The sequence below is a fragment of the Ptiloglossa arizonensis genome, chromosome 5 (assembly GCF_051014685.1).
Source record: "Ptiloglossa arizonensis isolate GNS036 chromosome 5, iyPtiAriz1_principal, whole genome shotgun sequence".
NCBI lineage: Eukaryota > Metazoa > Arthropoda > Insecta > Hymenoptera > Colletidae > Ptiloglossa > Ptiloglossa arizonensis.
In genome coordinates this window covers 12,928,877-12,942,602 of record NC_135052.1, presented here as the reverse complement: position 1 = coordinate 12,942,602, position 13,726 = coordinate 12,928,877, and the positions used below count along the sequence as shown (strand labels likewise).

The following is a 13,726-nucleotide window of genomic DNA, read 5'->3' as shown; positions in this document are numbered from 1 at the left end:
TGCAATTTTAATATTATAATGTATAGGTTGTACAAGAATCGTAGACACAAACTTTAGGGATCGATAGAACTCGTTGAACGAGTCGACAATTTTTAATAAACGTATGTTTGAGAATAGTCCATACTCTGCGTCGAGAATAAATTTTGTTTCCAGTACAGTGTGCTCCAAACAGAAGGAATCCAGACTTCCCCCACTCCAGGGATCACGACCTCCAGTACATTGCAGAGAATTACGACAGGGATCTGTTGCGGACCCGCTGGATCGAATTTTGGTTAACGAGCAACATCCGCAATGTTTACAGAGTAGGCAGAATTAAGGGACACATAGTCCTTTTCATCGACGAAGGTCGAGTTCAATGGCGAAAGCTGTCGAGGGTGTACACCTCCGATGCTGATGAACCTTATTGAAAATATAAAAGAAACCTTTGAAACAAAATGTTCAACGGCCTCGTGCGAAAATCTTTCTAATATAAAATGAAGAAGTGGATAGAAATAATAATAGTATAAAAGCGATACAAACGTCAAAATACACGAATAACTCTTCTGAAATTATTAAAATTTTAGCGAGGAAAAAGAACTGGTGTTCTTTCACTCTAAGTCGTGAAATAATGCAGAGTAATATATTCTTTGTTTAAAAAAAGAAGACAATCAGATTTTAACGAAAATTTGAAAAAAATATATCGAACGAATAATTAATAGAAAAGATTGGTCATAAATTGCGTCATATCGAGATACTTACTTTTTAATGGAGGAAAATTATTTAACGCAAGGTTCGAAGTGGCGAATATTAATAAATGATTCGAATCGTCGAAAAGATGGATGATCGGTCGTAAGAAACCAGTGAGAATTGTAGAATACTAACACGTTGCATGCAAGAGACCTTCTCCGAGAAAAACAACATTGAGAAAGTGCGAGCGCCTCGGCACGAACTGACGTATTAATCTCGTCACAGACCGTATCTCCCTTGTTTGTTGTTACAAATAGCATCAATGCCATACATAATCTTGATTTTCTATCAGGCTTCACGTACTACTATAAACATAGGCTGGGTTTGTGAATGAAGATAAGACACGTAGTCCGAACGATTCAAGAATTCTTCGAAAGATTGTCCGCGTTAATGCATGTAAATATATGATCCCTTGGGTTGTCCTTAAATCGTATTATTTTATAATTTATCGTTGCTTATTTGACAAAATTTACAAAAATTCTACAATGCGCAGAGAACATTGACATTGTACAATATTTAAATGATATCGATCTTCGTATTTGATAACACTCGTATCGATTAATTTTTCGAAATTATCATTTCTGAACGACTTTGCTTCAATTTTCCATCAAAAACCAGAAACATACTCGGAGTCGTCGCGATACGAGAAATCGTTCTCGTTTATAAAATTATCGGAACACAAATTTCGATCTGTATTGTCAAATATTTTTTCAAAAAAAAAAATTTGTTCCCAGTCGTTTTCGTTGAGTTGTAACCGCAAGGGGTTCGATATTTTTTTCGAGACTGCGAACAATTTCCAATCTTCGATTTCTTTTCGTGTGTGTTAATAAAATTATCGAAGTATTGCGCAATAATTTTGTCTCGATTGACGCGAAATGTCCACAACTCTTCCCATCGATCCTCTTGATCCAAGATCTAAGGCTCTCGGTGATATCTTACTCACGTGTACGTAATATAGTATTTTGGTGTCCTCGTCTATAGGTATGCAAATTAATGACCTTGGTCGAGACTTTTTCGTCGAATAAGGCGTCTGGTTTGATGTTTGTTCGCGAGCGTGGTCCCTTTAGTCACCCTTTTCCTTCTGTTCCCTTTTTCTCTGGGTATATTCCTTTTCGTTTCTTGTCAATAACGTTGGCAGGTTTCTAAATGGACTTTTAACAACTTCGTCCTAAACTCCTAACTCGCATTTTTAAATAGAATTTACTTTTTACTTTATAAAGTCCATACTCTTTATCTTTGACCGTATTCAAATTTATATCCGTGTGATTTCTTTCAAAGTGTCGCAGGCTCGAGACTGGACTGTGACACGATGAGAGGGGTGGTACAAAATTTAGACGCTTTTGTCAATTATTTTTCCGTTTCTTTAAGACCGAAAGATCGGTACTTAAATTGAATATAAATTGACCAATCGAGGTTACATTTAATATTTATCCGAGTAACAAGATTAAATAAAATACAATTGTAAATTGTTATTCGAATTATTTAACGTTTCTACGTTTATGATCGACATGAATTTATTTAACGATAGAAGGACCAAAGCTTTTATTTACCCGAAAAAAACCAATCGGATCGTTTCAACGTATACGCTCTGTCTTATTACTTTAAACATTTGTTTCGTCCATCGTGGTGAACTTTCTTCATCCGCGTACAGTCTACAATTTTCAAAGCTCGTTTATTATTGCGAAGTTACAAATGAACTGCCATTATTCGCGCGGTCTCTTTGGAATTACAGCTAAGGGAAACAAGAAGCGTAGGGAGAACCGGATCGTGGCAAAGTTATCTCATTTTAATCCCTGTCGTGGTAATTTGGCATTTGTTTTAAATCCATCGGAGTACAAGGGGACGCGTCATTATCTGGGAATTATTGCGGATTAACGGAGCATCGTGAGGTGTCGGGCTGTCACTGACGTCTGTTCACGCGAACAGATTATTGGATTTTCGAGAAACATCACGAGAGGATGACTTACCTCGACCACTTTTGAAATCGTAGACTTAACCGATTCTAAAGAATAGGGAATGATTTCTTCCGTTTCTCTTTCTAACGGTACAAATGTTACACTTTTATCTTTCTAAAAGTAAAGTGATTCTTAAACCGTTCGGAGATATTCCACGTCTCTCTGTCTCTATATTTTTCTGTGCCTCTACGTGGTATATCTTTGTCTCTATACTCTGTGTTTTTGTATCTTTGTTTCCTTACTCTGTTTCACTATGACTCCATACCGCGTATCTCTAAACCTTTATATTTTGTCTCCACGGCAAATACACGTATACAGAGCGTAACGTAATAAATGAACAATACTTCAAACACTGATTCATCGTCTAAAAACAATGAAAACAGTTCGTGCAAACGTACGTCCTATTTCACCTTGTTTGCGAAATATAACGAGATTTGCGTTGCAAGTAATAATAATCCGACGAGCGTACCTAGCGCTAAGTGTTCCGTGCAACTGTTTACAAACAATGTTTGATGTATTTCGAGTGATTCATATCGTCTCGTAGTATTCTATGATAGAGTTTAGTTTGTCTTTTTGATAAGAGCAATACGTGTCGGACTACTGTGGCGCAAGTTGTTCAAACGTTGCGTCGAGTGCAGAAATCGAGAGTTCTTGGTTTCGAATTGATCGAGATTCTTTTTACGTACGGGTAGAGTAATCGTGTCGACGACAAGACGTCGTTGGACGTGGATCGGAACGCAAAGTATTCATTTTGAGCGTCTACTGCGAAGGTAATCTGTCACGGAATGCAAAATACTTACTTTGAGCGTCTCCTGCGGAGATAATCACGCGTAAATTGGAATGCAAGGTACTTAGTTTGAGCATGCTCCTGTGAAAGTAATCAGTCATGGAATACAAGGTACTTAGTTTGAGCATCTCCTGTGAAAGTAATCAGTTATAGAATGCAAGGTACTTAGTTTGAGCGTCTACTGTGAAAGTAATCAGTCATAGAATACAAGGTACTCATTTTGAGCATCTCCCGAGAAGGTAATCAGTCATGGAATACAAGGTACTCGTTTTGAGCTTCTCCTGTGAAAGTAATCACTCATGGAATGCAAGGTACTCAAAGTTGAGTATCTCCTGCGAAGGTAATCAGTCATGGAATGCAAGGTACTCAAAGTTGAGTATCCCCTGCGAAGGTAATCAGTCATGGAATACAAGGTACTCGTTCTGAGCTTCTCCTGTGAAAGTAATCAGTCATGGAATGCAAGGTACTCGTTTTGAGCTTCTCCTGTGAAAGTTATCAGTCATGGAATGCAAGGTACTCAAAGTTGAGTATCTCCTGCGAAGATAATCAGTCATGGAATACAAGGTATTTAGTTTGAGCTTCTCCTGTGAAAGTAATCAGTCATGGACTGCAAGGTATTTAGTTTGAGCATCTCCTACCAAGGTAATCATGCGTGCATTGGAACGCAAGATACTCACTTTGAGCGTCTCCTTCGATACTAATCAGATATACATAGAAACACGAGATAGTTATTGTGAGCATCTCCTCTAAAGGTAATCAGACATGGAATGCAAGATACTCGTTTTGAACGTCTCTGCGGATAGTAACACGAGGTACTCGCTTTGAGCGTCTTCCGTGAACACAATCGAGACACGAAGGGCAAGGTACTCGTTTCGAGCACCTCTTACAAAACCAATGGAATACCAACGGTACGCAAAACCTTATATCTCGCATGTACTCAAGGTAAACTAGAACGTACGTTCGTACAAACTTTTCTCATTGTTCTTAGGTACTGTACGAGCCTCCGAAGCATTGCCCACTTATTACGTTACACCTTGTATATATCATTTGGGCTTTCTCCGACAAATGTTTGGCGAACCCCCGAAGATAAAAGAGCGTCGATCCCTCCACGTCGTACGGCACGCGAGAACCAACCGAGGGGTTAAACACATATGATAACGTTCCGCTGAAGAGGCAGCGCGAGCCGTCTACCAACGGATCGCGTTGCTTTTCTTTTCATTGGTTCGTCCAGGAACAGAGCGAAGTAGGGGAGTGGGAGCAAGGGGAGGGGGAAAAGGCACGAGGGGACAAAGTGCGAGGCTCCATATCCCGTAGGAGGCGCGGCGCGGCGCGGCGCGGCGCGGCGCTCGGAACGGAAAGAGCGGCCGATGAGAAGTCTCATTGAGGTTTACATCCGCCGCCTCGTTGTCTCGCGCATTGATAAGGGGGGAGGGTTTCTGTTACAAGGGGGGATGCTGCCCGCTCTCGAATGTGTCTGCGACCTCGCTCGGACCTTGAACGCGCTCCTTAGCCGAGGCGTTACGAGCGGCCCGGGAATTTTAAGGCCGATTCACACTTCTACGTGGTACCGATCGGGGAACGAGTCGAAACCGGGGGAAACGGTTTTTCTCCGGATTCGAAAGTTCCCGAGCAACGAATTAAACTCGAACTACATTTCGTCCGTTACTCGTTCCAGCGAATATTAACATTTTTACAAGTATATTGGGACGAACGAATCAAATTTTCTACAATTGAGTGCACGACGTGAATAAATTCCCATACGTGGGATTTATTTGTGATCACAAATAAATAGAGTAGAAAGAATAGAAAGAGTACGAATTAGGGCACGATTTTTATCCGAATTCGAATATTCGCGAGCAACGAATTAAACTCGAACTACATTTCGTTCGTTACTCGTTCGAGCGAATATTAACATTTTTAGAAGTATATTGGAACGAACGAATCAAATTTTCTACAATTGAGTACACGACGTGAATAAATTGTCATACGTGGGATTTATTTGTGATCACAAATAAATAGAGTAGAAAGAATAGAAAGAGTACGAATTAGGGGACGATTTTTATCCGAATTGGAATGTTTGCGAGCAACGAATCAAAGTCGAACAAGGTTTGGTTAGTTTGGTAGAATTAGAAATACTAGGATGAAAATAAAAATTTGTCCAATCGAGTAAACGTCGTGAATAAATTGCTATACGTAGGTTCTATTCGTCATATTTTATTCGGATGAAATTTCGCCCGTATCTGGACGAGGGAACGAGCAAAAATGGGGGACGATTTTTATCTAGATTGAAAGTTTTCAAGCAAGGAACAAAAAGTAAACAAGATTTTATCCGTTACTCGTCCGAGTATAAATTACAATTTGAATTGTAGAATAAAATATATATCACGATGAACGAATATAAATATTAATATTTCTTATTCGAATAACATTTTTCCTTTCTCTGGAAACGAACCATGTGCACCTTTCGGGGTATACCTTCGAGCGCGAAAAAGAAATGGAGCAAAATTTTGATCCGGATAAAAGTTTCGAACACGAATAAAAGATAAACAAGTTATCTATCCGCGACTCGTTGAACAAACATTCCAAGTACGGAATAAAATATTTCACAATGAGTAAATAAGAATTGAACCGCACGATCGAACGAATCTCGCGAATGTATCGTTACACGTTGCCTTTATTCGAATAAAAGTTTCTCCATTTCTGTACGAGTCGACGCGAAACATTATTTCTTTCTTTTTCGGAAAGGCGGTTCTGTTTGCCAAGTAGAAACGAAATTTATTTTTAGCGTTACACCCACTTTTTTATTTCTCGCGATTCTGAGAAATGACTTCGTCGAGGCGACAGAATTTATTCTACGTATTTCGGTATCTCTTTTTATTAATTACGATTCCAAGGGGCCATTTTTTCTTTCGTTTCTTACAATCTCGAGAAACGACTCTCGTAGGGCAACAAAATCAATCGCTCGCAAGTAATGTAGGATTGACAAATTAAACAATACAATTAAATTTCTCAAATTAACAATCATTTCATTCCATTACTCGTACTCTACACTCTCGAAATTTAAGAAACCATTCCCAAATTGAACAATACGCGACACACTCGATCAGTAACAACTCCGATTAAATTCGTCCAATCAACGACCGTGCACTCCCATCGCGTATACTTAGAAATCTCCAAATATGAAAAAAAAGAAAAAGAAAAACATTTTCAAATTAAATAATACCCAACACGGTCGAGCCTAATAAATATAATTAAATTTGTCGTAGCTCGATGGTAATCGAGCCCGGATCCTCCCAGCCTGAATCCTCTCGACGTCCCTTCCACGGTCTCCTTTCATTGAGAACAATCGCGCCAAATAGAGCCGGAGCGTGGTGAAAAAGAAAAATTCCAAAATTCACCGCCAAGTGTAAACGAACAAAGTGCTTTGTCTGGGATCGGGCCGGTTAAGTGTGAACCGAGCTTTACGCGCAGTCTGTGCTTCAAAAGGGGAGGAGAAGGCCTGGATACTCACGGTCGTGGTGTGCGCGTCCATGAGGGCGTCCTGGAGGCTAAATCCCAGTCTGGGAATGTAGTGCGTTTGCCCAGGGACAGCACACACGGCCGAGTGGCAGTCAAGGGTGGCCTCGAGTCGGGCGCGTCCGCTGGAACGATTCCTTTGAGAAGACAATGGCCGACATCGGGCCAGCCGATAATTGAATTCCGAGTATGAACGAGCCTTCGCGTGTCGTTTTATGCCGTCCGCGGCTGTCGATCTTCGCTCGAGACCCAGTTGTTTCGACGCCTCGATCGAACTTGCATCTGTCTAGAAATAAACGTAGAAAGAGGTCGTGGTTCGTTGGGGTGCAACACCGATAAACATCGACGGGGTAAAATTACGACGAATTCTGTTCAAGAGCAAACAAGACAATTCTACGAGGTTCGTGATACAACTTGACGACTGTAGATGTTACATACATCAACATCTGCTCACGATTGGAGATGTTAAACCGATGTATGGACACATCATCGTGCGTGGTTTCAGGGTCGGTGAAAGATGTCTGAATATAGTCTAATGATTCCTTAGATGGTTTAAATTTTATTTCAGGATACATTGTTTACAGTGATTGATTTGTAATATTCGAAGACACGTTTCGTATTTTTTAGAAATTCTATTTTATGGATTTAATGAACTTTCAGGCTTTGGATCGGGTGTCACATTGTAGGGACTTACGGACCGTGTGATTGACACTATCGTTGCGGATAATTAATCTTTTTCTCTGGTCGTTGTTTCGCGCTCGAACGTTTCGACTCGTTCACGATCCACCGACGGTTAGGGCAGTTTTGAGATCGCCGGACAGAGAATCGTATTGGGAGTTCTGAAACTGCGAAACCGTCGATATTAGTCGCGTAAGTTCGCCGATATGTGTCTTTTATAGAGTTGACGTTTGAAAATAACTCGTGTTTACCTTGGTATTATTGAAAAGATCTAGGACAGTAGAAGAATTTTATCGATGGAGAATAAATTGTGTTCGAGGGTTCATGGAAAATTATGATTATTTTTCACATCGATGTTATTGAAAAGAAATAGGAGAGCAGAGGAATTTTATCGATGGAAGGAAACTGGGTTTAAACGGTCAAGGAAAATTATGGTTATTTTTCGTATCGATATTGTTGAAAAGGAACTGAAAAGTGGAAGAATTTTACCGGTGAAAGGGAATCCTGTACAAGCGTTTGAAAACATTGATTGTTTCTCCTATTGGTGTGATTCAAAGAAGAAAGAAAAGTATTTAGATATCGATGGAGAGAAATGGCGTTCAAACGAAAAAGAAAAGTAGAAAAATTCTATCGATGAAAAGGAATCGTGTTTGAACAGCCGAGAAAAGTTTCTAAGAGTTTTTCCTCAATTCGTACTCACCTTAAATTACGTATTTTCCATCATTGGTTATTTCAGTTTCCCACGTGAACGTATGTAGTTCGTAATATATAGCTGCTCCGAAAAGATGGTATAATATTTATCGCCACGGGAATGGATAAAATTTTCGGCACGTTCGGGCTCTGTTCGTGTTCATAAGCGCGAGCTACGAACGCGTTAAACTTTTCGATGCCAAATCCGTTTTTTTTGGTGAATGTGTCGCGCGTGCGCGGAATGCTACGCTACCTGTAGCGCTCGACTCAGCACCAAATACTATTCGACGCGATAAACCCAGTTGTTCCCAAAACTCGAACGATCTCGCAGTTGGGTACACTATGGATTCACGTTCTTGTAATATTTTCGAAGATCGACGCATCTTTTGCGGACGGTTGACAATCATTTCTCTCGGTTGGAGAACATTTCACAGGCATTGTTCAAAAATCAAACGCAGTATGAGAAAACACAATCGTGACGTTTAAAGTACGCCTCCACTGGGCTATATCGTGGAGAGACACCATTGTGGAAGAGCGCTCGAGGCAAATTGTGCATAATTCTTATCGGTAGCTGTTTGGTACAATTATCACCTATAATGGTCTATTCATAAATTTTTATGGTTGCAATCCAATTATTATTTTTTCCAAATTTTAACAGTGCACCATTTTCACCCCTTTCACTGTTAAATAACCTCGACTTATATATTTAATTCGCTTAACAGAGTACACAATTTACTTTCCATTGCAATTGATCTTGAATGACCTTCAGTTATAGGTTATTTCGTACCGGTTTTAAAGCGCTCTGTCAATAAGAAAATAAAATAAAAATTTCATTGATATTTCCCCTACACCTTCGCTTACCAACATCGAATGTACCTCTCTCGAAATCTTTTGTCCATCGTCAAAAGCAAACTAACGATTCGGGTAACTTTCTTCAGATGTTCTAATGTCACGAGACACTAACAATCGACGCCTGGTGAACACGGTCGAGGTAACTAAAAATACAAATTTCAAAAATACACAGTGAAAGTGAAAATGAAGGTATTACATCGTCATGATAGATCCGTAAAAATTGACGAAACAATGATACTAAAAATACAACCGATCGAATTTAAGTACAATAGGTGGGCTGGTCCCCTTTTCGAAGGAAGGATTTCGGTTCCCCTCGTTCGCGAAGCTTACACTCCGTCCCTGTATTCCTAGGTCCCCGGTATAAACACGTTAACATCACCGAAGGGGTTAAACCGAAATGTAATTAGCCTGTCCGCTGCCAAGCTCGTATTCCATGACCGATCTTTCCATCTGTGCCACGTATGGTCGTAACCGGCACTGCTAAGTATAACCATCGTCGACACAAAATCAATTGGCCACTCAAGGCTGCCCCCTTCTCCATCCCCACCCCCTCCACCGTTGTGAATCACGCTCCAGGTAATTCGTACTTTTACGTTCGTGATCGATTCTGCCATCTGCGCCGCGTGGGCAGTCGATAATTGACACCGGGAAGTTTAAAGGAGCCAACGCGAAATCAATCGACCGTTCAAGGCCGCCCACCCACCGTGAATTACGTTGGGCATCGCTCATGCTCGCGATGTTTCCATTTGTACCGCTTTGGGCATCGATAACTGACACCGTGAACTTTAACTATAATCGACGCGAAACAAATTGATCGCTCGAGGCCGCCACCCCCACCATCGATCACTCAACACCGATTTTTAACGTAGCCGCGATTTGCTTCTCGGTTCGAGAAACACGGCTGCGTGGTTGCTCATAAATACGACGGGGATGGCCGTTCGATGACCTTGAGTGGCCAATTAATATCATTGCAACTGAAAAATGTCACCTGTAACGACCCGTCTTCGTACTTGGGGAATATAATCGTTGATTAGAGAGGAGGGGAAAAGGAACGAGATTGCACTAGTAAATAATAAGAACGAGAGGGATAAAAGTTTTTTTTTTCAAATGGAAATCACAGCATTGTGTAATTCTTCTTCCCAATCCATAATACGTAAATATAGTATTTAAATAGACAGATTTAAATAAACTACAATTTTCAAAAATACAATTCTCTAAGTTTCCACCGATAATTACATCGGTTGTCTCCCAAGAACCGTCTTCGCGAATAATAACAAAAACGATCTTACAAAATTGAAACGAGTATTTTACAACTTGGAATGAAAAGAATATACCAAGGATGAATACAAATCCTCGAAAGAATATTCTCGAAATTCCTAAAAGGGATTCACCTACACGTTAACGATCACTCGCTACGAAAATAGAAATAACATTCGTTTACCTTTTCTAAAAACGTCTCGGTCGACTCACGGACCAACGTGCTCCCCTAGGCGAGGTATTGTTGCTCGCAGGACACGGAATTCGTCTTTTTATTTCACCGTTGTCGTCATCGGGGACGATCCGCCGCTCTAGCGGAGTGACGCGAACCGACGAAAAAAAAATAGCGCGCGGAATAAAAAGTGAAAAGAAAGAAAGAAAGAAAAAAAACAAAGAAACGTACCCGCGTTGCGAAAAAAGAGATCACGGTTAACAAACAGAGAGACGGATCGAGATAATTCCGTTGTTCCATCGGGATAATTTTGACGCTCGCTCCGCCTACGGTTCGAACTTCCCACCCCATTTTACGGGGGTGTACGTGGCAGCTTTAATACCGGGTTGCATCGTATAATGCAACGGTAGCAGCGCCCCCGTATCGTGGGCGAGGGGGTTGGGCGCCGACAAAGGGGGAAAAGTTCACGATAGGAAAGGAGAAGGTGAGAGACAGGTTGCCACGCAACCGACGCCCACGAGATGCCACGCGCCACCATCTGCCATGGGAATTTGGTGCCGGTTGGTAGCACTGCTCGGTTGGATTCTTCGAACGCGAGGAAAGGCAACCCCCTCGAGCTCTACGGTCAACCCCACCCGGGGGCCAATTACGTAACGTGGCGCGCGCTCCTGCATCGAGAAATTCTCGTGATTCACCTGTTCTACGCGACGACATTACGAGCCCTTTGTTCCACGTCGCCGAGCGAGCGATTTTTAATCGAGATTCGAAAACTTCCATCTTCTTTTTCCCGGGCTCGGGATATTTTGAAAATGTTACACGGTACGAGATTGGAAAGATTCGAAATAAAAAGCTTCGAAAACTTTTCGAGTAAAAATACCAATTTTGGTACGTTAGAATATTTTTGAAAATATTTCACGGTACGAAATTACGAAAAGAAATTATTTCTGTAGGAGAAAACGATTAACTTGATACATCGAAGAGCGTGGAAATATTTCGAGGCTTTGGAGCGATGATATTCATTTATTTAGAAATTATTTGGAAATATTCCTCCGAATACTTTCGAATGATTGTTTCAACGTTCGGAGACGAATCTCGCGAGTGTAGGAATACAGAATGTCTCGAAGACTCGAAGTACACGGGAGCTTATTAGAGGTCGTGTTAATTAACAAAAAATATCAAGGTACTTAAGAACGGTGTTCATTCATTGTTTGACTTTAATTATACTTTTACAATCCAATTGATAATCGTCGTGTACGTTTACTTGATTTTGTCGTATCATCGTTCGGCCTCTGCTTTCTTCGGATGAAAAATTTTCTTTCTTCTCGTTAAGCGACGCTTAAAGACGCATCGACCGTCGAGCTCGTTAGCGACTATACAAACATCGGATGCAACAGCAGAACTCTTTATACGTCGTTTTTCGATTCTTGAAGGGGAGGGAACGAAAACTCGTTTTCGACAATTAGAAACCACTTCGTTAACGTATCGACTTTAAATCAATTTTAGAAATGCAATCGCATCGACGTGTTCAAGGAGCACGGAAGGACAACCCTGAAGAATTTCCCGACTGCCTACTCCGTTAATCATGAGCAATGGAACTTTACCCAGAACCGATTACTCGTTCTTTCTCACGATCTCCGTTCAATTGTCGCGCATTAATCGCGTAGTTTTTTCCTCGCTAACCTCCCATTTCTAACAAATCGCAAGACATTCGCGAAACTATGAAACAATTAACCGCGACGACTCTGTTTCCGTAAACAAAGGAAACCGTACGTCAATCGCGTCTCGAACAATTTCTTTTCGCTACTATGTTCCTCATTTTATACGAAACCAGTTTCGGTACACTTTCGATCGAACTTTCGATTTTTCTCGTTTTGTCGCTCGGTACCGTTTATTACCTCCTTTGTTTCAACGACAAGTTCCTAACGAAGACTAATTTAGACTCTGTATGGAAAAAGAAGGGAAAAAAAGTATGCGTGTTCTCCAGGAGCGATAAATTGTATCTTCGATTCTTTTTCATCGAAGCCTTGATTTTTTAAATTGTTACACTGCATCGAAATTAATAAACTTTTCATTTTGTCGTTCCTGCTTTCGATTGTACCGATGGAAATTTTCACCTACCGTTATTCGTCCTGTTTAGTGCAATTCGAAGTTCGTAGATCTGTATTTATAACAAACGAATGTAAAAAAAATGTCAATAGTTCGGCATATTTGTCCTCCTTCTCGACCAAAGAATTTGTTTATTTGTCGATACTTTAACCGCAAGTGTACCGTAAGAACTATTTGAAAGTCGAGAGATATTAGTATCCTTCGAGACTGCAAAGCGTTATCTCTAATTTCAATGTTTCGTTTCTTTTTCTCGTTTCGTTTGCATATTTAAATCAATCGTTCTTTTCAGCATCGATTTCACTCTTTTGTTGTCCTCCGAGAGACAATCGAGGGAAAATATCGGTCGGAGCAGGGATACTACTCATCCAAGGGGAGGTTCGGGTTACGCGTAAATAAGAGACAAGTGATTTTTTTTTTTTTCTGTATAATTCACCAGACAATGTTTATTCAGACGACCTCACAACTCCCAAGCGTACAAAATGACGTGCTCACTGGGCAATATGCGGGGCTGCGTGTTGTATTCTTGCAATGTAATAGAGTACACTTTCGATATTTTGTTTTTTTCCTTCAATATTATTACTTTTTTTGTCTGCTTGTTTCTCTTTATTCCACCAGAAACAACAGCTGCTTGTGTCCTCCTTCTTAATGGATAGAGAAATATATCATACTTTATGTATTGTTTACTATAATAATCATTATGTGTAGTTTATGCATAACAAGTATTACGAATATCAACGCTAGTTCGCTTGCGGGGGTCATCGGGGGGGCGGAGGGGGCTAGGAGAGGCTGGATCGAGGACAGGGAACCGGTATGGTGAGCGACTGGAGGAAACTGGATGGAAATACGGAGGGAATTGGACGAATACGGGGACAGGGTTGACAAAAACGACGTTTTCGGTATAGAGCTGATTGTGAAGATCGGGAACTCGGTACGCGCGACAACGTTTGGAAAGTTCGGCTAGTCTCTATCCGGGGTTATTGGTCAATG

At 40.8% G+C, this 13,726-nt stretch overlaps 1 protein-coding gene across 1 annotated transcript; it reads right to left on the bottom strand.

Moving 5' to 3' along the window:
• Nucleotides 1–6,521: 6,521 nt before the first annotated feature.
• LOC143147590 (uncharacterized) lies at nucleotides 6,522–11,936 on the bottom strand. The gene is made up of 3 exons (XM_076312952.1): nucleotides 11,895–11,936; nucleotides 6,980–7,270; nucleotides 6,522–6,798 (listed from the first exon to the last, which is right to left on the bottom strand). Exons 1-3 carry the CDS (start codon nucleotides 11,910–11,912, stop codon nucleotides 6,676–6,678), a joined length of 432 nt encoding a protein of 143 aa, XP_076169067.1. The 5' UTR covers nucleotides 11,913–11,936; the 3' UTR covers nucleotides 6,522–6,675.
• Between the last annotated feature and the right edge of the window lie 1,790 nt (nucleotides 11,937–13,726).

Excerpts from the sequence above, each read along its gene's own strand:
- LOC143147590 (XM_076312952.1), bottom strand. Across the intron at positions 6,799-6,979 it reads TGGACGCGCACACCACGACC|GAGACCGTGGAAGGGACGTC; the intron begins GTGAGTATCCAG and ends TCTCAATGAAAG.